The 23349-nt window shown below is 42.3% G+C and overlaps 2 protein-coding genes across 2 annotated transcripts; both read right to left on the minus strand.

The window, feature by feature from the left end:
* Positions 1-970: 970 nt before the first annotated feature.
* Positions 971-1364, minus strand: LOC115791991 (histone H2B 1/2). Its single transcript, XM_030746309.1, has one exon. The coding sequence runs from the start codon at positions 1345-1347 to the stop codon at positions 973-975; it is 375 nt and encodes a 124-aa protein (XP_030602169.1). The 5' UTR covers positions 1348-1364; the 3' UTR covers positions 971-972.
* Positions 1365-16160: 14796 nt separating this feature from the next.
* On the minus strand, positions 16161-18956 carry LOC115792576 (heavy metal-binding protein HIP-like). The gene is made up of 4 exons (XM_030747167.1): positions 18747-18956; positions 18410-18619; positions 16885-17016; positions 16161-16805 (listed from the first exon to the last, which is right to left on the minus strand). The coding sequence occupies exons 1-4, from the start codon at positions 18949-18951 to the stop codon at positions 16528-16530; spliced, it is 825 nt and encodes a 274-aa protein (XP_030603027.1). The 5' UTR covers positions 18952-18956; the 3' UTR covers positions 16161-16527.
* Positions 18957-23349: the final 4393 nt, after the last annotated feature.

Genomic DNA, 23349 nt, shown 5'->3' on the forward strand with positions numbered 1-23349 from the left:
GACGTCATCGAGAACAATTAGTGTGAGATTTGCTGGGCGGATTGGAGCTCAGTGGCTCCGCCCACTCTTTTCTCACCTAAACGTGGAACCTGTTGATTATTTGCCTTATGTTTTTTTTAATAAAAGATGTTTAACACACATCAAAAAACCTTCATGACAGTTTACAGTTTTATTCCACATAACTTAAATCTAAACCAAAGTGTGCGCTTAAGTGACAAAATGCATAAGAAGCCCCTCAGATTTTACCTGGTGTCTTTACTACTGCGCGGCATCAAGTATAAGTAAAATGTATTCATATGTATTTAAAAAATATATAAACAACCCCCATAGGTATTTCTAATGCAGTTTATACAAAAAAAGAAAAGAAAAAGAAATCTTGCAGTACACCTGTCTGTCAGGCAGACAAATGTTTTAATCATTTCTCTGTAAACAGTTTAAATGAAAATCGCATAATTATATTCAGTAAATATGCAGGAAGTCAGTGAGGTCACTCTAGCTGTGTATTTGATTTGAAATATGAAAAATGGAAGTAGAAATGGAAAGCTTTATTTTAAATAAAGGCGCACACCATCATATATTACAACAGAACATCCTTGAATAAATGATGTTCCTTTTATGTTAGCTTTCCTCACACAGGCTGGAAATGTTCAAAAATAAGAAAGAAAGCAAAGTTTAATGCGTTCACACTGATGCTTTCAGTGAGTCAAAAAGTGTGAATGAAGCTCACACAAACAGTTGCAGCGCTGCAAAGCTTAGTGGTTTGTGCTCTGAACAGACTGTGCTACACTAAATTTCGCCATCATGTGATCAACAAATTGATTTCTTATTGAAATCTGTGGGGATTGTTCAGTGGACCAGAGTTTAGACTTTACATATTACTGCTAAAGTCGCACTCAAATGCAGAATCTGCTCTGAGCAGAGGTGTGTGGCTCTGAAAAGAGCCGTTGGGTTGCTGCTTGACAGCAGGATAGTTTACTTGGAGCTGGTGTACTTGGTGACGGCCTTGGTGCCCTCGGACACGGCGTGCTTGGCCAGCTCACCGGGCAGCAGAAGGCGCACGGCGGTCTGGATCTCCCTCGACGTGATGGTCGAGCGCTTGTTGTAGTGAGCCAGGCGGGACGCCTCACCGGCGATGCGCTCGAAGATGTCGTTGACGAACGAGTTCATGATGCTCATGGCCTTGGAAGAGATGCCCGTGTCGGGGTGCACCTGCTTCAGCACCTTGTACACGTAGATGGCGTAGCTCTCCTTCCTGGTCTTTCTCTTCTTCTTGCCGCCCTTGCCGGCGGTCTTAGTCACGGCTTTCTTCGAGCCCTTCTTGGGCGCTGACTTGGCGGGTTCAGGCATTTTCTTTCTTCACTACTTCACAGCAGAGAATGAGCTGTGCTGGCGACAGAGCGGCTCCTCTTATTCTCCCTGCATGCAATTCAGGCTGTGCCGTTCCCCGCCTGTCATTGGTCGAGATGTTGCTCACCATTTTCAGAGGGTAGGTCGTTACTGCGCAGTCTCACAATGGAGAGAAGGAAACGCTCGGACAGCGTCTTCTCGTTTCATCCTGTGCGCCTTATTTAATGTGAAGGACGCGGCTCGGTGAGAGTTTCCTTCTGACACGAGCACAGCTTTGTGTGTATTTTTATGAGGCTCGCATATTTAATAGCGATGGACTGAACGAGATGTTGCGAAGCGCTGAACCGTTTGTGCCGGAAGTGAATCGAAGTTTCGAAACGACCTGAAACCCTCTCCACAGCGACACCTGCTGGCTAATTTGGTTTACGCCACATCTTGATAAACAGTGACGCAGACAAGCCTGCACCTGTACTAGACTATCAATAATTCTGATCAACACGTGTTTTGGAAAAATTCCTCTGCAAACAAGGAAAAAAAAAAAAACTGAGACTGTTAAAGGCAGGAAGCTGTGACTGCAGTGAACAAAGTACATCAGCAAATATTCAAATATTTTCTCCCTCTGTTCGTGTGTGTGAGAGCATTTCAGCTGCTTAGCAATTCAATGCTACGCACAATAATTAAAAAATATGTATAAAGTGAGAAAAGCGAGTTTATTGTGATGAGCACACAGGGTTTCAGCTGATTTTGGGGTCTGTGATTTGCATTTTTGGATGTGTTTGGTTGACTTTTAAGCTTTCTGGGAGTTTGTGTCATCAGGTTTGTTCTACACTGTCAAGAAGGTGGTGTAACATTAGGCTTTCATTTTAGCTCATTTAAAAAAATAATTAAATTAGAAAACTAAATAGATAGGTAGATACTTCATTGGTCCCACAAGGGAAATATGTTTCCTTCTTTTAAAAAGGTTGACATTTATTACGTTTTCATGGGCTGATTCTGACCAGTCACAACAATCATTTCCACATTGATTAATAGTTTTTGAAATCTGAGCAAAGATGTTATCCTCTGCTGAGCAATCTCTGCAGCCTCTCCTCTCTGATGTTTGACTCAGTCTGAGGCTTTGGTTACTCTGAACCTGCAGCCTTTCTCCTGTTTGGGAGATAGTTACATCAGGAGTCTCAGTGGGAATTAAAAAAGGGAAAAAGAAGGAATCCTCCTGGCTGTGCAGATGCATAAAAAGTGCTGAATTCACCCTTTATTGAAGTTTCACAAATTACAAACTTGCTTTTAATTATTCTGCTATCAGTTTAGAATAATCTAGTCCAGGTTTGAAGTGTCTAGGTGTTGTAGTTTTTTAACTAGAGTAGATTAAAGATGCTGAAGGTAGCGAAAAACTAAGTGGAATGGCCCTTTAGCCATTTCCCGAATTGGACGCTGCAATCGGAAACCAACTTCAGCTTAACATAAAAATATTATCAAAACATCAGAAATCGATTAGAGCTCCTTCTAACAGCGCCCCCCAGTGGTAAACTCTTCAATGTCGTCACCTTGTTTAAATAATGGCCTAAGCCATTTTTTCAGGTTTTTCAGGAAACACAAAAAACTCAACTAAACATTGATAATGTGATATTTATAAATTTTCACACACACAAATCATGCAGTCAGCTCTCTAACTTTGTTTGCCTGGTCTGATGCTAATGAAGTAACCTGCATTCAGTGTCAGGAACTCATCATGATTAAGCGCTTTCACATGGATTTATTGCTATGATTAGGCTGCCTTCGTTTTGTCTTCATGGTGGTGGCTGTGACACAGGAGGCAGAGCAGAGCCTCTACTAATCAGTAGGCTGGTAGTTCGATTCCCAGCTACTCCAGTCTGTATGCCAAAGTGTCCCTGGGCAAGAAACTGAACCCCAAGTTACTCTCCAATGCAACTGTATGAGTGTGTGTGAATATTAGCTAGTAAGGACTTAGCTGTAGAAGGAAGTGCTTGTATGAATGTGTGAATGCAAACATGTTGTATGAAGTGCTTTGAGTGCTCAGCTAGAGCAGAAAAGCACTATATAAGAATGAGGTCATTTACTATTTTATGGATCAGAGGACTCATCATAGGATGGGGTATAATTTGGTTCACAGATGACATCATCATCAACAGGTTTGCTCTCTTCATGATGTGGTTGTGTCTGCGTGTGTCTTGAATATCATCAACAGGATTGTTTAAGGCATCATCTGCTCCATCTGAAACAGATTTGGCCTGGTACAACCTGCCTTCTCTCTCCAATGACTGTCTCATTATAATTTTCACTGTCTGAGGCCTGATTGGCCAAAGAATTGTCAAGTGCATTGCCTACCAAAAACATTTCAACCCTTGTCTGTGCAGTTTCTCAGTCATTCAGTTCTTTGGAGCTTGAATAAGGGCGACTGGACTTCCGTTTGTTTCTTCAAGACGTTCCTCCTCTCATCCCAAAGGCTTCTTCAGTTCTCAAACCAAAAGGTAGAGACCCAGGTATTTAAACCCCTGTGGGTGTAGTCCCCCGGAGGTGGTTATGACCCTCTATTGTTTATGTGCATAATCACATGTACCAAAGTGTGAAAGGAGGTGTGGGTCATTACAATCATGGGTGAAACCAATTTGGGACTTTGCCCCACTGTATCATGTGACCTATTGAGATCACCTGAACAAAGGTGTAAATGTGGGTTGAGGCACCTGGGGAGGGAGCTCAGAACAGCGCTGTAAGCAGGTGTAAGTTGGTGACGTAATCCACCTCGTCTGTTCAATGAAGGCTGTTCACAGTGATACTTCTTTTACTCCTTTCAGCCCATTACTCCATTCATGTTGCTTATTTGCAAAAAGTGCTCTGCCGTTTTCGGAGCTGTCCGTTGCCGCTGTTCTACCAGCAGCTCGCCTCGCTAGCTGTCAGCTGACCGGGCTATCTAGGTTCGCTTTAGCCGGAGAGAACGTCCGACTGCTGTCACATCATTTTCAACCTCCCGCTGGTTTTCGCCGCTGAGTGGAAGTTAAACACAGATATAACTCATTCAGACAGGGGCGTGGTGGCCATCGGGAGGTTTCCCGAACGGCCAGTGATCAGAATTTATTTATTTTTTTACCCAATTAAGCACAGCAGCTGCAGCTCTCGTGGCCACAGGTGCAGTCCACACCTGCAAATAAAGTTCTCTTGTCTTAAAATTATGGTTTGTCGGTTTGCCTCTCCAAACCAAGATCCCGGGCTGAATTTTAACCCCAGCCAGCCCCTGGTTGTTTATGTATATTCATTCATTCATCAACCAAACTTAAATCAATATTTCTCATGTTAAATACTGAAATGCGATTAAAATGCGATTAATTTCAATTAATTAATTACAAAGCTTCTAATTAATTAGATTAATTTTTTTAATCGAGTCCCAGCCCTAATATAAACACAAAAGTATAATGGAATTTTTTGTTATACACAATGTCTAGCTATCAGATTACAATACAGTTTTCAAACTTTCCTTAATTAGATCATGTAAAGTAAAAAAAAGAGGCAAAACCTGTAGATGAAATATTGTTTGAAAAGGCAGAAAAGATTTAACAGATAGCCTGTCACTTGTAACAGCCAGATTGTCTTCATGGTTTTAGCTACTTTACTGACTAAAAAACTGCATAAAAAGATTCATGACTATGCAATATTTATAGCCTAGTCTATATTATACACTGCCTGGCCAAAAAAAAAGGTCACACAGTAATATTTTGTTGGAGCACCTTCAGCTTTGATTACAGCATGCATTTGCTGTGGCATTGTTTTGATAAGCTTCTGCAATGTCACAAGATTTATTTCCATCCAGTCTTGCATTCATTTTTCACCAAGATCTCTCAGTGATGATGGCAGATTCTGACCACTGTGCAAAGCCTTCTCCAACACAGCCCAAAGATTCTCAATGGGGTTGAGGTCTGGACTCTATGGTGGCCAATCCATGTGAGAAAATGATGTCTCATGCTCCCAGAACCACCCTTTCACAGTTTGAGCCCGATGAATAATGGCATTGTCATCATGGAATATGTCCGTGCCATCAGGGAAGAAAAAATCCATTGATGAAATAACCTGGTCTTTCAGTATATTCAGCTGACCTCATCCTTCGAGCACATAATGTTGCTGAACCTAGAGCTGACCAACTGCAGCAACCCCAGGTCATAATAATATTTTATTCAAAATAAGCTGTTAAAACAAGCATGACACATTTCAACATCAAGGAATACAGCTGAGTGAAAGATTAATTTCTAAGTGAGTTATATGTGTGTTTAACTTCCACTCAGCAGCGATAACCAGAGGGGAGTTGAAAATGATGTGACGGCAGTCGGGCGTTCTCTCCGGCTAAAGCGAGCCTCGATAGCCCGGTCAGCTGACAGCTAGCGAGGCGATTCCCTATATTTAAATGGCTGTAAATGACTTGATGACCTATAATCTGTGAAGCATATATCAAATATATCTCTCATGAATGATATCAGGTAATTTTGAGTGAGAAACAGCATTTCTGTCACAAGGTAGAAGCTGTCATGAACTTTTTGCCAAAGTGACTTTTATATATTAATTTTTTAATGAAGGTAAAAACTGTCTGAAATTAAAATGTCTTTTTAAATATAAACCTGGATCAGAAAGCTGCAGAACTCACAACAAATATAACATCACAGATCTATAAAGATATTTGAAGTCGCCAAAAATCTCTGGATTGATTATAATGTAGGTACAATAACACAGACTCCTAAAGATTGTTGAAAAACAGGTTATTTCTGCATTTTATATATAAGCCCTTCATAAATCATGCTGACTGCACTCTGTTTACCAATATAAACAAAGACATTACACATAAAAACACACAGAATAGAATAGAATGCCTTTATTGTCAGGGCATTCTATTCTATTCTGTGTGTTACACATAAAAACACACAGAAACATCAGGATCACTTTATGACAGACGATCACTTTTTGGCACAAGACCGGCCGCTGTTGAAAGTAACTAATAAAGTATCTTGTAATCTAACTTAGTTACTTCTAAAATTAAGTAATCAGTAAAGTAACTAAGTTACTTTTTAAAGGAGTAATCAGTAGTCGGACTACTTTTCCAAGGTAACTATACCATCACTGGGTATATCCTGGACACTTGGCTGAAGACCGGACCTGAGCTGTCAGCTGCTGCAGGATACTGGACAGACCTGGGAGACCTACCTGCATTTCATTGCACTGTGCTTGTGACGTTTGCAATGACAACAAACATATAATGAGGGTGTGCTGGGAGCACCTGGCAGAGGCCCCTGTCTTCAGTTTCTATGCCATATGTTAGGACAAGACCCAGAGTATGATTAAAGTGGTGGGTGGGCTCCTTTACATATTGAGAGAAGCCAATTGAATCTAACAATAGATTAAATGCAGTGTTGAGGCTGTCATTCTCAGCATCTACATGCATGTTAAAATCACCCACTAGAATGATTTTATCTGAACTGAGCACTAAATCAGATAAAAAGTCTGAGAAATCAGACAGGGGCAGATGGAAAAAGCAGTAAAATTAAAAGTACAACAAAAAATAAAATAGTATAAAATAAAAAAAATATATATATAAAATAAAACTGTTTTTTGAATTTAGGGTGGACAATGATGAGAGTCAGAGTTTCAAAAGAATTAAAACTTTGTCTAGGTCTTTAATTAATTAATAAGCTGGAGTAGAGGTGGGAAGTAATGAAGAAAAATGACTTCATTAGTGTACTTAAGTAGATTTTTCAGGGATCTTTACTTGAGTATTTTTTTTTCTGACTACTTTTTCCTTTTACTTCCTACATTTTTACACAAATGTCTGTATTATCTAATTTTTTTACATTTTTTAAAATAAGCTTATTATTTTCGGTTTAACGCATCTGAGACACATTTGCATTTCCTGTCAGTGTGGGAGCTGGCTCCTGATTGTGAGCATATTTTTTCTTGGAAGACACAACAATGGGGAAGGGAGGGGGGCAGACCCCACACAGTAGAGGGAGAGGCTCCTGCGGACACTGGAAAGAACTAGAGGAAGTTTCGCTTTACATAGAGGCTAAACGCTGGAACGATGCAGAAAATGAGTGACAGAAAAATGTAAAGTACAAAAGTGTCTGCAGTTAGTCACACAGTGTGTCTGCTAGCTAAAAGAACAGCTGCTGTATTTCCAGGGAGAGAAAAGAAAGAGCAATAACTTCACTCAGTTGGAGAAAGATGTACAAAAGAGATAGAAACGTCCTCCAAAGAGCTACTTTTTCTTTCTTAGTTTGAGTAGATTTCAGAGCCTGTACTTTTTTACTTTTACTTGAGTACAGAAGTTGAACCAATACTTCAACTTTTACCAGAGTAGTTTTTAGCACAAGTACTTGTACTTTTACTTAAGTACAGAATGTCAGTACCACCTCTGAACTGGAATTGAAGATTGTTGCTACTCCTCCTCCTTAACCTGTACGTCGAGCATTCTGACAGTTACTGTGACTCGGGGGTGTTGATTCATTTAAACTAACATATTCATCCTGCTGTAACCAGGTTTCTGTAAGGCAGAATAAATCAATATGTTGATCAATCATTAAATCATTTACTAACAGGGACTTGGAAGAGAGAGACCTAATGTTTAATAATCCATATTTAATTGTTTTATTCTTTGGTGCGGTTGACAACGCTATATTGTGTTTTCTTTTTTAATTTTGATGCTTAAATTGTCTTTTGTTTTGTTTTTTTTCCACTGGTTTTTGGTTTGTTTTTTGGTAGTCTGGGTGCAGGACTGTCTTTGGGCACTTTGGGGGGATGGCAGGAGGAGAGAAGCTGCAGAGAGGCATGTAAGACTGCAACTCTGCTTCCTGGTGATACCTCTTTGTAGCCATGTTTTGCAGGGGTTTAATAAATTAGGCCAGTTTTCTTTAAAGCCAGATTCCTAGAAATCTGTATTTTAATTGTCTGAGTCTCCTGATAGTCCTTAGTCACCTCACTTTGTTTTACCGTTGTCTATTTACTGTTCCCTGTGTATACTATTTCTTAGCTTCCTGTGTTCTCAAGTATACCTGTGTACATTCGTTGATTCTGGTTCACCTTCAGTAAAAGGTTGTTTTAGACTGATGTCTGCCTATGAGTCTGCATTTGGGGTCTTCACTCGTTCTCAAATATGGCAGAATGATGCAACCATGGATGGACCTCGTGGACTTCAGCTTGAAGGAGCAGTTGGAGCACATTTGCTGGGTTCCCACTGCAGAAGCAAAACCATCAGCCCATGACCTGCATCACTTCTGATGAGCTCTCTTCAGTCCTTTCGGACCTAGCATTGGGACTAACTGATCCCCTGCTGCTCAGCTGTCCACCCCCAACACCACTATTTCCTGGCCCTTCAGGTACAGTAAGACTGTGTTTCCTGAGCCAGACAATGTAAAATGCGAGTGTTTTGTTCCTGACTTGGCCAAGAATCATACTGCAATCTCTGTCTTTGAGCTGGTCAATACTGAATATATCTATTGTTTTCCCAGGAAGTATGTAAAGGCAGGTAGGTGTTTAGGTGTTTTCCAAGTGAACTATGAATACTTCCTCATTCTAACACCCCCCCACCCCGAAAAAAAAAATTATACTGTAGACACTGAAAGGAAAGAACATAAAATTAACAACCTTTTTCAGATTTCTGAAACTTTGGTTGTCAGCCGCTTGCAGTTTGTTTGTGACAGTAAGATCATTGTGTTTGGAACAGCAGAAGAATGAGGAAATGTTGTCTGTGTAGGAAATGTTATGAGTTCCTATCATGCCTTCATAAACAAACAGTCTTTATGCCAATGCACGTCTTCAGCACATGCACTGTCTTCTTGGATCCATGTGGACAGTTGGCTGGGGACAAAAAACCTATAGTCTGCAGAGCAGTGATATACAGTATTGTGTGGCAGTCCTGAACCAGCTGTGGTTTCTTCAGCAGCTAGACTTTCTTAAAATTTGAAAGTGGTCTTGAGCAATGGTTCTCCAGGCTTTTTGAAGGGCTATAAAAGTTGGCTGCTTTTTCACCTATTTCCAGTCCAGCCATTCTAGCTGACCATTTTCAGAGGAAAGTTTCTTTGTTAAGCCATTTAGCTCTGACCTATGAATCACTGAACCATAAAAAGACACTGAACTCAAGAAATGAAACAGTGTTGTGTCACACACATAACAACAAGTAAATAAAATAAAATTTTATCTAAAGGCATTTTCTCACCTGCAGCCTGTCACAAAAACACATTATCTGTTCCCATTCATTAACTGAATCTACAAGAACAATAACACAGTTTGACAGAAGAAGAAGAAGAAGAAGAAACAGCCTTTATTGTCCCACAGAGGGGAAATTTGGGTGTAACAGCAGCCGCAGTTATTATAAATATAAATAAAGATATAATAATTCACACTATTAAGAAAAGAATATATATAAAATCAACAAACAATATTAACCTTACTACTACTAATAATAATAACACTATATACAATGTACATGATGTGCCTGTGTGTTGAACCTTAACAGGCCGGACTATTTACAGTATATTATATATTATCCTACATTGTGTAGGCTATTGTGGTTTTTGTTGGGAGCAGTGATGATTATAAAGTCTTACAGCTGCTGGGAGGAAGGATCTGCGGTAACGCTCCTTTGTGCATTTAGGATGCAGCAGTCTGTCACTGAAGGAGCTCTCCAGCTCAGCAACAGTTTCATGCATGGGATGGGAGACCTTGTCCATCAGTGATGTTATTTTGGTCAGAGTCCTTCTGTCTCCCACCACCTGCACTGAGTCGAGAGGACATCCTAGGACAGAGCTGGCTTTCCTGATGAGCTTGTCTATCCTCTTCCTCTCAGCTGTAGACAAGCTGCTGCTCCAACATACTGCTGCATAGAAGATGGCTGATGCCACCACAGAGTCATAGAAGGTCTTCAGGAGTGTCCCCTGCACTCCAAAAGACCTCAGCCTTCTCAGCAGGTAGAGTCTGCTCTGACCCTTCCTGTAGAGCGCATCAGTGTTATGAGTCCAGTCCAGTTTATTGTTTAGGTGAACACCCAGGTACTTATAAGAGTCCACTATCTCAATGTCCACTCCCTGGATGTTCACCGGTGTCCGTGTGGTGGGTCTGCGCCTGCGGAAATCCACCACCAGCTCCTTGGTTTTAGCGGCGTTGATCAGGAGGTGGTTCCGCTGGCACCAGTCCACAAAGTCCTGAGTCCACTGTCTGTACTCTGAGTCATCCTCACCTGTGATGAGGCCAACTATGGCAGAGTCGTCAGAGAACTTCTGCAGATGGCAGCGTGGGGAGTTGATGGAGAAGTCTGCAGTGTAGAGGGTGAAGAGGAACGGTGCCAGCACAGTTCCCTGTGGGGCCCCCGTACTGCAGACCAGCCTGTCAGAGACACAGCCCTGTGTCCTCACGTACTGTGGGCGGTCAGTGAGGTAGTCCAGTATCCACTCGGAGATGTGGTGGTCCACTCCTGACAGTTCCAGCTTGTCTCTCAGAAGTCCTGGCTGGATGGTGTTAAAAGCACTGGAGAAATCAAAGAACATGATCCTCACAGTGCTTCCAGGCTTCTCCAGGTGGGTCAGAGCTCGGTGCAGGAGGTAGATGATGGCGTCATCCACCCCGATGCCAGGCCGGTAGGCGAACTGCAGCGGGTCCAACGAAGACGACACCATGAGGCGTAGATGGTTGAGGACCAGCCTCTCGAGGGTCTTCATTAGATGCGATGTCAGGGCTACCGGCCTGTAGCTGCTAAGATCCTTTGGATGTTTGGTCTTTGGTACCGGTACCACACAGGAGGTCTTCCACAGTTGTGGTACTTTCCCCAGCTTCAAGCTCAGGTTGAACATGTATCCCATGATGCCACACAGCTGATCTGCGCAGCACCTCAGGAGCCTGGAGCTGATGCCGTCTGGACCTGCAGCCTTTCGCACCTTGATCTTACGTAGCTCCTTCCTCACATGATGAGTTGAGAGGGACAAGATGGAGGTGGGGGATGGGGGTTGTGAGATGGAGTCCTCAGAAGTGAAGGGGGTGGGTGATGGCTGAGAGCTGAGAGGTGTGAGGTCCCAAGAAGAAGAAAGGTTGGCAGTCATTAAAGATGGTGGGGCTGACAGCAGGGGGGACTGGGCTGGGGGAGGGGTGGGTGGCTGGTCAAACCTGTTAAAGAACTGGTTCAGGTTGTTAACCCACTCTAAGTCTCCCACAACCCTAGGGCTTGGTTTGTGGCCTGAAATTGAGTTCAAACTCCTCCAAACCCCACTGATGTTGCTCTGCTGTAGCTGGTCCTCCATCTTCTTCCTGTAGATGTTTTTTCCATCCCTGATTTTCCTTCTCAGATCCTTCTGCACGGCTCTCAGCTCCTCCTTATTTCCTGATCTAAAGGCTCTCTTCTTCTCCTTCAGGAGAGCCTTTATTTCAGAGTTGATCCAGGGTTTGTTGTTTGAAAAACACCGTACCCTCCTGGTGGGCACAGTGTTTTCCACGCAGAAATTGATGTAATCAGTGATGCAGTCCGTGATGCTGTCGATGTCCTCCCCATGAGGGGCACAAAGCTCTTCCCACACAGTGGAGCTAAAGCAGTCTCTCAGAGCTTCTTCAGTCTCCTCAGACCATTTCTTCACTGTGTGTGTCACAACTGGTTCTCTGTGTACCAAGGGTTTGTACACAGGCTGGAGATGAACCAGGTTGTGATCTGAGCCCCCCAGGGGAGGCAGAGGTGATGAGCTGTATGCCTCCTTGATGTTGGCATACAGTAGATCCAGTGTGTTGGTATTCCTGGTGTGGCAGGTGACATACTGGGTGAAGGTGGGGAGAGTGGAGGACAGGGAGACGTGGTTAAAGTCCCCTGAGATCAGAAAGAGGGCCTGTGGGTGCTGTGTTTGGAGTCTGCTGGTAGTAGCATGGAGGACATCGCAGGCTGCAGCAGCGTTAGCAGAGGGCGGCACATACACAGTTATCACAATAACGTGTGAAAACTCCCAAGGAAGATAGTGCGGTCTCATACCAACAGCGAGCAGTTCAATGTCCTTACTGCAGAGCGTCTCTTTGATGGTTAGATGTCTGGAGTTGCACCATCTATCGTTCACAAACACAGCCAGACCCCCGCCCCTCTTCTTACCACTCTCCTTGGTTCTGTCGGCACGGATCAAATGAAAGCCGTCCATGTTTATGTGTGAGTCCGGGGTTAGCTCGGTTAGCCACGTCTCCGTCAGGCACATGAGGCTGCTCTCCCGGTAGCTCCTTTGATGTCGCGTTAGCGCCGCCAGCTCGTCCACTTTGTTGGGAAGAGATCTCACGTTTCCCATGATGATGGACGGGATGACGGGCCTGTACCTTCTCCCCTGGCAACGACGACCTATGCCCGCACGTCTCCCGCGTCTCTTCCTTCTCAGTTCGCGGGGAATATCGAGTCGTTCAGCAGGAGTAGGCACAGCGGAGCGCCTGATGGAGATCAGCTGGTCCCGAGAGTAAACAATAGGAGCGTGGCCACTCTCGCAGTCTCCAAACATAAACACCATAAAAAGGGTAAATAAAAACAAAGTTTTCCAGAAAAAAGTCTGCTCCATCATGAGGAAAAAGAGCAGAAGATACAGAAACACAAAAACACATCTAATACTAAACAAAATGAGAAAAAACACGGAATTAGTGCGGAGCTGCTGAAACTGGCTGCCTGCTCGCGCGGCGCCGGAAGTAAACCAGTACAGTTTACAGATGCAGCTTGCGAACATGACAGGAATAACATAGTATTGTTGCACCAACCAGGTAATTCCCAAAGAGCTATTATTATTATTATTATTATTATTATTATTATTATTATTATTATTATTGTGTAGGCCCACCATGCGCACGAGGCATTGTAGGGGTCAATTACAATGTGTCTGGGATAGCGACCATGGGCGGAGGTCCTGGTGGATCAATCCCCAACTATCAAGTTGGGCTACTGGATCATGGAAGGTCACCTCTCTGGTGGTGAAGGAGCCAGAGCGTGAGGTTGAGAGATACTACCTAGATATAGTCGGGCTCCCCTCAACGCATGGCCTGGGCTCTGGAACCAGTCTGCTGGAGACGGGCTGGACTCTATTCCAGTCTGGAGCTGCAGTCATGAGAGGCGGTGAGCTGGGGTGGGTATTCCTGTATCCCCTCAGCTTGCTGCAAGTATGTCGGAGTTTTCACCGGTGGACGAGCGGGTTGCTTCCTTGCACCCTTGAGGCATCCTAGCAAAATGCTTGAACCACCTTGACTGGCTTCTTTTAATGTAGAGGAGCAGTGGCTGGACTTTGAGCCCTTCCTGAATGGCTCCATTCCTCACCCTATGTCTAAGGGAGAGACCAGCCACCCTTCAGAGGAAGCTCATTTCTACCACTTGCATTTGCCAACTCATTCTTTCGGTCACTACCCAAAGGTCATGTCCATACGTGAGGGTAGGGACTTAGATTGACCGGTAAATTGACAGCTTTGCTTTCACGCTCGGATCACTCTTTACCACGACAAACCGGTGCAGCGTCTGAATCACTGGAGATGCAGCCCCGATCCATCTGAAAATCCATCTTCCTTCTCCCGTCACTCGTGAACAAAACCCCATGATCCTTCAACTCCTCCAACTGGTGCAGCATCTTGTCCCTGAGCTGGGGTGGGCACTCCATCCTTTTCTGAGGATCATGGCATTAGACTTAGAGGTGTTAATTCTCATGCCACACTGCATGAAAAGTGGGGTTTTCGACAGTTTCTGGCATGTAATATTGCCGCGTGCCTTGAGATTTTGGGCTCTCAGCAGGAGGCTTTGGTCAGAACAGTAAACTGTAGGGAAACTGCCGTGGACTCTCTGTGTCTCATTTCATATGTAAAGGAGGTTTCTGTGAGGTTTCAACTACTCACCAGTGGTCACCAGTACTCACCAATGGTCACCACTACTCACCATTGGTCTACCCCTCCCAAGTTGTAACCAACCTACACAACTTCCGCTACAGTCAGCCTCACGGTCCGGAAAAGGCGACAGCCATTAAAAATCCTGCCCGGTGACGTGCAAGAAGGAAGCAGGTAAGACGTGTTGGATTGTTTTGTTGGTCTGCTGTATTTGTGTAGTTAGCTTGTAAATGCAGTTTTATTTTTGGGAAATATTACTTATTGTTTTTTATTAACTTTATGTAAAATCTGGCTTCTTTTGAACAACCTAAAATGTCTATAAAAAGGTGATGCAGTGAAGGTGAAAATAATTAACAGTGAATGTTTATAGTTTTAGCAGCTGTAACATTTTGGGACCTAAAGATAAAAAATGTATAATCAGTTTAAAGGTGCCTCAAGGGTTAATGACCAAAATCACAGAAGTACTTTTATCAATGTTACATTTTTTCAAAGTACTTGTTCATTTGTCTTTTATTCACAGGATGCAGGAGTTGGTACTTTGTCAGATAACCATTGTTTTTGATGACAAAAATGGGCTGATTTTTTTTTTTTTTTTTTGCATTCAGGGTCTTATCTGCTATGTGTGCATTCAAAGTCAAGAGACTTAAACTTTCAGTGTAGTTTCCTGATTTTTCACAATATTTCATTTAGTTTCATAATGACTTAATGTGTGCTCTGTGTCAGCAGCTGCTGGAGGCGAGGGCGAGTGTCCTGGCAGTGAAGGAGGTTGCCTTCTGGGACGGTGTCACCACTGACCTCATGTTGGATGAGGAGGATGGCGTCTCAGAGGGCGTATCGGGCTGGATTAAGACCCCCAAGCTTCCCCAGCCAGGAGCTCAGTGACCTCTGAGCCAAACTGCAAGACAGACTAGAAGCTCACCCTAAATACAACACTGTGCACCATAAGTGTTTGTATGCTGGACCATGCTCTGAGAGAAAGCCACCACCACATGGCCCAGAAGTAGCAAAGCATTATATGTCATAATGTTTTTGTTTTCTTTATATATATAGTATTATATGATGTGCGTGTATGTGCATATTGCTTTATAAATAAAATTTAAAAAAATTCAAACTTGTGCTTCACAATTTGTTTCTCTTAATTGAATTCCCTTTAGTTGAGGTTATTAGCATGGCACGAATACAACATAACATACAAGGTATATCACAGAAATAATAATTAAAAGTAATTTTTATTACTGGGTTATTATTTATTAGGGAGGGGCTTACCCAGGCCTGTGTTTATAAAGGCCAATGGGGGACAGATCTACCAACCAATCACATGTAAGTAATGAACTGTGATGTCATTTTTTTCATCCAATGACTGAGAAGCCACGTTGGTCTCTTGCCGCTGCTTCGGCTTGCAGCGCTGCTATTCATATGTAAAGTGGAGTCGTTAACACCTCGCGCCTGCCGGCTCCCCCCGTACCTTTACCCCCCGCTGCTTCTGGTGGTACGTAAACGACCATATCCGTCTCAGGCGAACGAATATGCGCATCCCCGTATGCTGACGAAAGCTGACGATAACTAGCGGCGCCCGCGTCAGTATACGGGGACGAAAATCCCCCTTTTTGTGCAGTGCACACAACACACACACACACACACACACAGGTGGTTGTACAGTGAGCTCTTCAGCTGAAAGTGAAAATAAGTTTTTTTCCTCTTCTTCATGCAGTTTCTGGTTATTGTCTCCTTCCTGCTGCTGTATGAGGTGTTCATTGAGATCATGATGTAACTGATGGTGAGCTTGTCTCGGCCCTGATCTCAGTTCAGCTTCACTGTAGACGAGCTTTGAAAAGCAGCTCTTTGTTCTCAACACCAGGTGTGACTTTACCTGTGATAGTAACTCCCAGCATGTGCAGCCTTTGACCTCTGCTCATGTATGAAACACATGAAGAAATCAACACTCTTACTTCAATGATGCTTTTATTTTGAAACTAAAGACAGGAAAAAACTGAATTTAAAGAAATCCACGAGTAAGTTTACAGTCAGTTATCTGACAATAGTCATTACTAATGGAGGAGGTCACTTTATGAAGACCCGACTCAAAGAAAGGACACAGAGAATCACTGAGCACTGAACTGGATTCATGTGAATCACAGGTAACAAGAAGAAGTTGATTATCTGAGTCAGTAGAATCAGAGGAAAAGTAGAAACAAATAAACACAAAACAAAAACCCAACCAGACAGAGAGAGAGCAGGAAACTGATCCCAGCAGGTGATTTACTTCCTGTTTGACTTCTAAACATGGCTAAGCTCCACCCACAGGAAGTTTTGCAGCTGTCACACCTCTCACATGGTGAATATCAGATGACCACTGAAGGTGTTATGACGATTTTCACTGTCCACTATCCTTGAATTAGCCCACAGACGTACAGACACCTGATCTCCAGCCTCCAGAAGCAGGGAGGCCCCATTAGAGGCAGTCCCACCACCAGATGTTAGATGTTCATATGCAAGATAAATGTGCTCTCCATTCTTGAACAGCACACCACCTACAGGACCGTTTCCATCTCCATAAATGCTCCAGTCAAAGTGGTAGACTCCTCTCACTGGAGCAGTGAAAATCCCTGTGGGACATTTGTTTTAGTCATGTTAAATCAGCTGTTAGAACATCTGGAACATCAGGCTGATATTCAGAGTTGTTACCTGTTTTAGGGTTGTAGGCATTTCCAGTGTTTGTGAAAACTTGTTTGAAGACCAGAGTAACCTGTGTGTTAAAGGGTCCAGTAGCTTCATAGCTTTTAGCCAGCAGAGTGGCTGAGAAAGCCACCTGTTTGACTGAGACAGAGACAAATGTCATCATCTTAAAAGTGACCATGACAAAAATATGAATCTCCAATGAAAGAAATGATTGACAGTTGAAAACATTTCATTGTGACCCAACCAGTCAAAGCAGATGACCCCCCCTCCCTGAGCCTGGTTCTGCTGGAGGTTTCTTCCTGTTAAAAGGGAGTTTTTCCTTCCCACTGTCACCAAGTGCTGCTCATAGGGGGTCGTTTAGACTGTTGGGTTTTCTCTGTATTGTTGTAGGGTCTTTACCGACAATACAAAGCGCCTTGAGGTGACTGTTTGTTGTGATTTGGTGCTATATAAATAAAACTGAGTTGAATTGAAAGAAGAAACAGATCAAATCTATTTTTAAGGATCCAAAGTCGTCCATTAGATCAGACAAAAGTTATTTTGTAGCTTCTGCCAAGACAACAAACTGATTCAGAGTTTCAGTTTCATGTGAATGTAATTCAGTAAATTAGATCCAGTCACGGACTTAATGTGTGTTTGAAGCTCAAAGAGTGCTTTCACTTTAATGACCTGCACAGAGTGGAGATACACCTGTAAACAACACCTGTGTTAATCAGAGATAACAATCACACTGATGCTCTACTCGCTCTGCTGCTCGAACTACAAACATGGCTCCAGTTTTTATTTACTGCATTATTTGAGAGGGAATATTTAATGACTAAGTTTGGACTGTCTGTAGTTTCAAACACTAAACATGTTCCAGAAACCACATCAGGTAAATAAATGATCTTTGGGTGTTTTCATGTTCTAGCTGATGGTGACAGTTAGAAACACCACATGCTGCACTATAAAGATCCTGTTCTGGAAACGTTATTGACACTGAGCCAATTCAAACATATCTGAGAAATTACTGTTTCTATTAATATTCAAATATCCCCCATCATGTATCATGTAATCCACATACTGAGGCACCAGGAGGTCAGTTAGTTTGAACCTTTGCCCTCAGAGATCATGTGGAAGAAATAAAAACATTGTTGGTACTAAAGTTGCTCCTGTGAACGAACTAGAGACATTCAAACACAGCAGCGCCACCTTGTGACAGATTTATAGTACTGCCACATGTTAATCCACCAAATGTGGGTAAAATATCTGCAGGTCCAACAGGTGAGCTGAGTTTGTTGGCTTCTGTCTGCAGGTGGCGCTACAGCACAAAAACAGCCTCAGATGTTGAAATGTGTGTTTGAGCAGTGTTGGATCTTCAAACACTTTAACTGTAACACATTCCAGTCAGCTCCTGATGCTGAGCTGATCACAGCAGGCTTTAGTTTCAGGGTCTAACATTAAGACATTCAAAAATCATCTGTGAAATATCATTTTAGATTTAAGATCACAATGTTAATTATAAAAAAATTCCAAAATTTGATAGAAATACCTTTTAGTTCCTGCTTCATCTGGTTTATCTCAGTCTTCTGACTCTCCAGTTCAGTCTTCTGACTTTCCAGTTCACTCTTCTGACTTTCCAGTTTAGTCTTCTGACTTTCCAGTTCAGTCTTCTGACTTTCCAGTTCAGTCTTCTGACTTTCCAGTTCAGTCTTCTGACTCTCCAGTTCAGTCTTCTGACTCTCCAGCTTTGCTCTCTGCTCTGAGGAAAATATAAAAGAAACAAACTCACTGCCAGCTCTCAGTGATTCATGTGTTTGGCTCTGTCAAAGAAAGTAACTCTGACTTTTGTTTCCTGGTGCTGCATTCTTTATCTGACATAACTGTACCTTGATTTTCTTGTTTTAAGGACCTGATCTCCACCTTCTGCTCAGCCTGTGAGGCGGTCAGCTCCCTCAGCACAGCGTGGATGTCCTGTAAACAGGGTTGTATGAGTACAGTCTCCTGGGCAAGACTTTCCTTATCTGCCTTTGTCTGATCTGTTGAAACAGAGCAGAACAGAAGCAAAAGAGGAAAAAACATGATGGTCTTCATTCTGTCTGTAGAAATCTGCTGTATAACTGTGGGATCCTCAAACCTGAGCTTTTTATAACACGGGGAAAAGAGGCGTGACTGAGGAGGTTACGTCCCCTCCCCACAAACACACAGGAACTGCCCCATTAATGACAACACACAGTCACACGGTGACTCTATCAATGAAGCATAAAAGTGATTCTAGTAATTGTAAATATTTATATGCTATATAGGTATGTTATTGACTCTAGATGTTCAAAGATAAAGCTTCTTCTCTGTTTCAATGTGTGACTGTTTAAACATGAGACAGTGGGTAACAGACTGATTACCCACATTGGGCTATATGCACATAAATATTTATGACTTATTGTATCAAAATATAAATGCAGGGAAAGCAGAAGTAAAGACATACACAGTGCCACCCTGTTTTTATGGACAGAAACAACATAACTAAAATCATTTCCGTAGGTTTCCTCCGGGTACTCCGGTTTCCTCCCACATTCCAAAGACATGCACTTACTGGGGTTAGGTTAATTGGCTACTCTAAATTGCCCATATGTGTGAAAGGTTGTCTGTCTCTCTGTCTTGGCCCTGTGACAGGCTGGTGACCTGTGCAGGGTGTACCATCCCTCTTTGATAGGCTCCAAACCCTCTGTGACACAGATATGGATAAGTGGAAGCAAATGAATGGAATATTTGATTTTTATTAGGCCATAAGATGGTAAATGATTGGCAGCAATATGTTTTTTCATGCATTTTTTTATTTTTCCTGCAGTGACCAAAAAAAAAATCATACTTGAGGTTCTGAGGACAACAAATGTCACCTTATCAAAAACTGCTGTAAAAATATAGAGCAAAAGAGAAAGAAGGTGAGAGACAGACAGGATGGGAGAGTGTAGAGCTATGTGTCTGTCTGACTGTGAGAGTCCGGCTGAGGTAGAGTGGAGACTGCAAATGGACAGACTGTGGTGGTCTTTGCATGTAAAATTCAAGCTGCTTTTTACTTCTACATCTACTGATGAGAGAGGGGCTGCAGCAGCACCTTGTAGATTTAATTTGATTCATTTTTTGACCTGTACACACCATATGCTGTAAAATCTTGTCATCTCAAAAGGGCTAATCCTGCACTACTGTTCATACTGTTCATACTGTACATGTGCGCGCACACACAGACGTCCACATCCATGCCCGTGCACACACATACACAATGATCCAACATCAATAGTGACACACACTTATTATTTTGGTAGCAAGAAAACCTTGCAGAAAACAATAAAAAATGTGAAATTTTGATGCATGCATTGACTAGTAAAAAAGTAGCACCACCTGATGGACAAATATAAAAATCAAAAATTCAAAGTCAGTAGTCCAAAATAAAATCTTAATGTAAAAGATTGCATTGGTTCATGTGAAGATAAACTTGAGTTATGTTCAATCAGCACACACAAAATGGCAGGCAAATAAATAAAACAAAACAAAAACAACAGAAACAACAACAACAAAAATGCAAAATGACCCTAATACCTCCTAAGGGTTAAATGTGCTACTTTTTTTGCTACTAAATTTTAATGTTCTCCCTTTTCCAAACTTGTGTCCATGTTTCCATCTATTCTCCCTGAGAGTAACTACCTCTTCTGATTGGTCCAAGTTGGGATCACATGAAAGAAGCCCCTTTCACCTTTTCACCTGTATTAAAACTGCACTTTACAGTTATTTTCTTTCCCCTTAATAGCAGTTTCCTGCAGTCATAATGACAGGTGAGGCAGAGCCTCAAAGTTAACTATGTACCAATTCAATTCAATTCAATTCAATTCAATTCAATTTTATTTATATAGCGCCAAATCACAACAAACTGTCGCCTCAAGGCGCTTTGTATTGTGGGTAAAGACCCTACAATAATACAGAGAAAACCCAACAGTCAAAACGACCCCCTATGAGCAGCACTTGGCGACAGTGGAAAGGAAAAACTCCCTTTTAACAGGAAGAAACCTCCAGCAGAACCAGGCTCAGGGAGGGGCAGTCATCTGCCGCGACCGGTTGGGCTGAGGGGAGAGAAAGACATGCTGTGGAAGAGAGCCAGAGATTAATATCAATTAATGATTAAATGCAGAGTGGAGTATAAACAAAGTAAATAAGGTGAATGAGAAACAGTGCATTATGTGAACCCCCCAGCAGACTAGGCCTATAGCAGCATAACTAAGGGATGGTTCAGGGTCACCTGATCCAGCCCTAACTATAAGCTTTATCATAAAGGAAAGTTTTAAGCCTAATCTTAAAAATAGAGAGGGTGTCTGTCTCCCGAATCCAAGCTGGAAGCTGGTTCCACAGAAGAGGGGCCTGAAAGCTGAAGGCTCTGCCTCCCATTCTACTCTTAAGTATCCTAGGAACCACAAGTAAGCCAGCAGTCTGAGAGCGAAATGCTCTGTTGGGGTGATATGGTACTATGAGGTCTTTGAGATAAGATGGTGCCTGATTATTCAAGACCTTGTATGTGAGGAGAAGGATTTTAAATTCTATTCTAGATTTAACAGGGAGCCAATGAAGAGAAGCCAATATGGGAGAAATCTGCTCTCTCTTTCTAGTCCCTGTCAGTACTCTAGCTGCAGCATTTTGGATCAGCTGAAGGCTTTTCAGGGAGCTTTTAGGACAGCCTGATAATAATGAATTACAATAATCCACCCTAGAAGTAATAAATGCATGAATGAGCTTTTCAGCATCACTCTGAGAAAGGATGTTTCTAATTTTAGAAATATTGCGCAAATGCAAAAAAGCGGTCCTACATATTTGTTTAATATGTGCATTGAAGGACATATCCTGGTCAAAAATGACTCCAAGATTTCTCACAGTGTTACTGGAGGCCAAAGTAATGCCATCCAGAGTAAGTATCTGGTTAGACACCATGTTTCTAAGATTTGTGGGGCCGAGAACAAGAATTTCAGTTTGATCTGAATTTAGAAGCAGGAAATTAGAGGTCATCCAGGCCTTAATATCTTTAAGACATTCCTGCAGTTTAACTAATTGATGTGTGTCATCTGGCTTCATTGATAGGTAAAGCTGAGTATCATCTGCATAACAATGAAAATTGATGCAGTGCTTTCTAATAATACTGCCTAAGGGAAGCATGTATAATGTAAATAAAATTGGTCCTAGCACAGAACCCTGTGGAACTCCATAATTAACCTTAGTGTGTGAAGAAGACTCCCCATTTACATGAACAAATTGGAGTCTATGAGATAAATATGATTCAAACCACTGCAGTGCAGTACCTTTAATACCTATAGTATGCTCTAATCTCTGTAATAAAATGTTATGGTCAACAGTATCAAAAGCTGCACTGAGGTCCAACAGGACAAGAACAGAGATGAGTCCACTGTCAGAGGCTCTAAGAAGATCATTGGTAACCTTCACTAATGCTGTTTCTGTACTGTGATGAATTCTGAAACCTGACTGAAACTCTTCAAATAAACCGTTCCTCTGCAGATGATCAGTTAGCTGTTTTACAACTACTCTTTCAAGAACCTTTGAGAGAAAAGGAAGGTTGGAGATTGGCCTATAATTAGCTAAGGCAGCTGGGTCAGTGATGGCTTTTTAAGCAGAGGTTTAATTACAGCCACCTTGAAGGCCTGTGGTACATAGCCAACTAATAAAGACTGATTGATCATTTTTAAGATTGAAGCATCAATAATTGGAAAGACTTCTTTGAACAGTCTAGTAGGAATGGGATCTAACAAACATGTTGCTGGTTTGGAGGAAGTAACTATTGAAGTTAACTCTGAAAGATCAACTGGAGCAAAAGAGTCTAAACAAATACCAGCAGTGCTGAAAGCAGCCGAACATGAAGAATAATCTTTGAGATGGTTATGAATAATTTTTTCTCGAATGTCTAAAATTTTATTTGTAAAGAAATCCATGAAGTCAGTACTAGTTAACGTGAAAGGAATACTCGGCTCTACAGAGCTCTGACTCTTTGTCAGCCTGGCTACAGTGCTGAAAAGAAACCTGGGGTTGTTCTTATTTTCTTCAATTAATGATGAATAGTAAGATGTCCTAGCTTTACGGAGGGCTTTTTTATAGAGCAACAAACTCTTTTTCCAGGCTAAATGAGCATCTTCTAATTTAGTGAGACGCCATTCCCTCTCCAGCTTTCGGGTTATCTGCTTTAAGCTGTGCGTTTGTGAATTATACCACGGAGTCAGGCACTTCTGATTTGAAGCTTTCCTTTTCAGAGGAGCCACAGTATCCAAAGTTATACGCAGTGAGGATGTAAAACTATTGACGAGATAATCGACCTCACTGGGAGCAGAGTTTAGGTAGCTGCTCTGCACTGTGTTGGCACATGGCACTGAAGAGCATAACAATGAAGGAATTAGATCCTTAAACTTAGTTACAGCACTTTCAGAAAGACTTCTACTGTAATTA

Source organism: Archocentrus centrarchus, chromosome 14 (assembly GCF_007364275.1).
Source record: "Archocentrus centrarchus isolate MPI-CPG fArcCen1 chromosome 14, fArcCen1, whole genome shotgun sequence".
Classification (NCBI taxonomy): domain Eukaryota; kingdom Metazoa; phylum Chordata; class Actinopteri; order Cichliformes; family Cichlidae; genus Archocentrus; species Archocentrus centrarchus.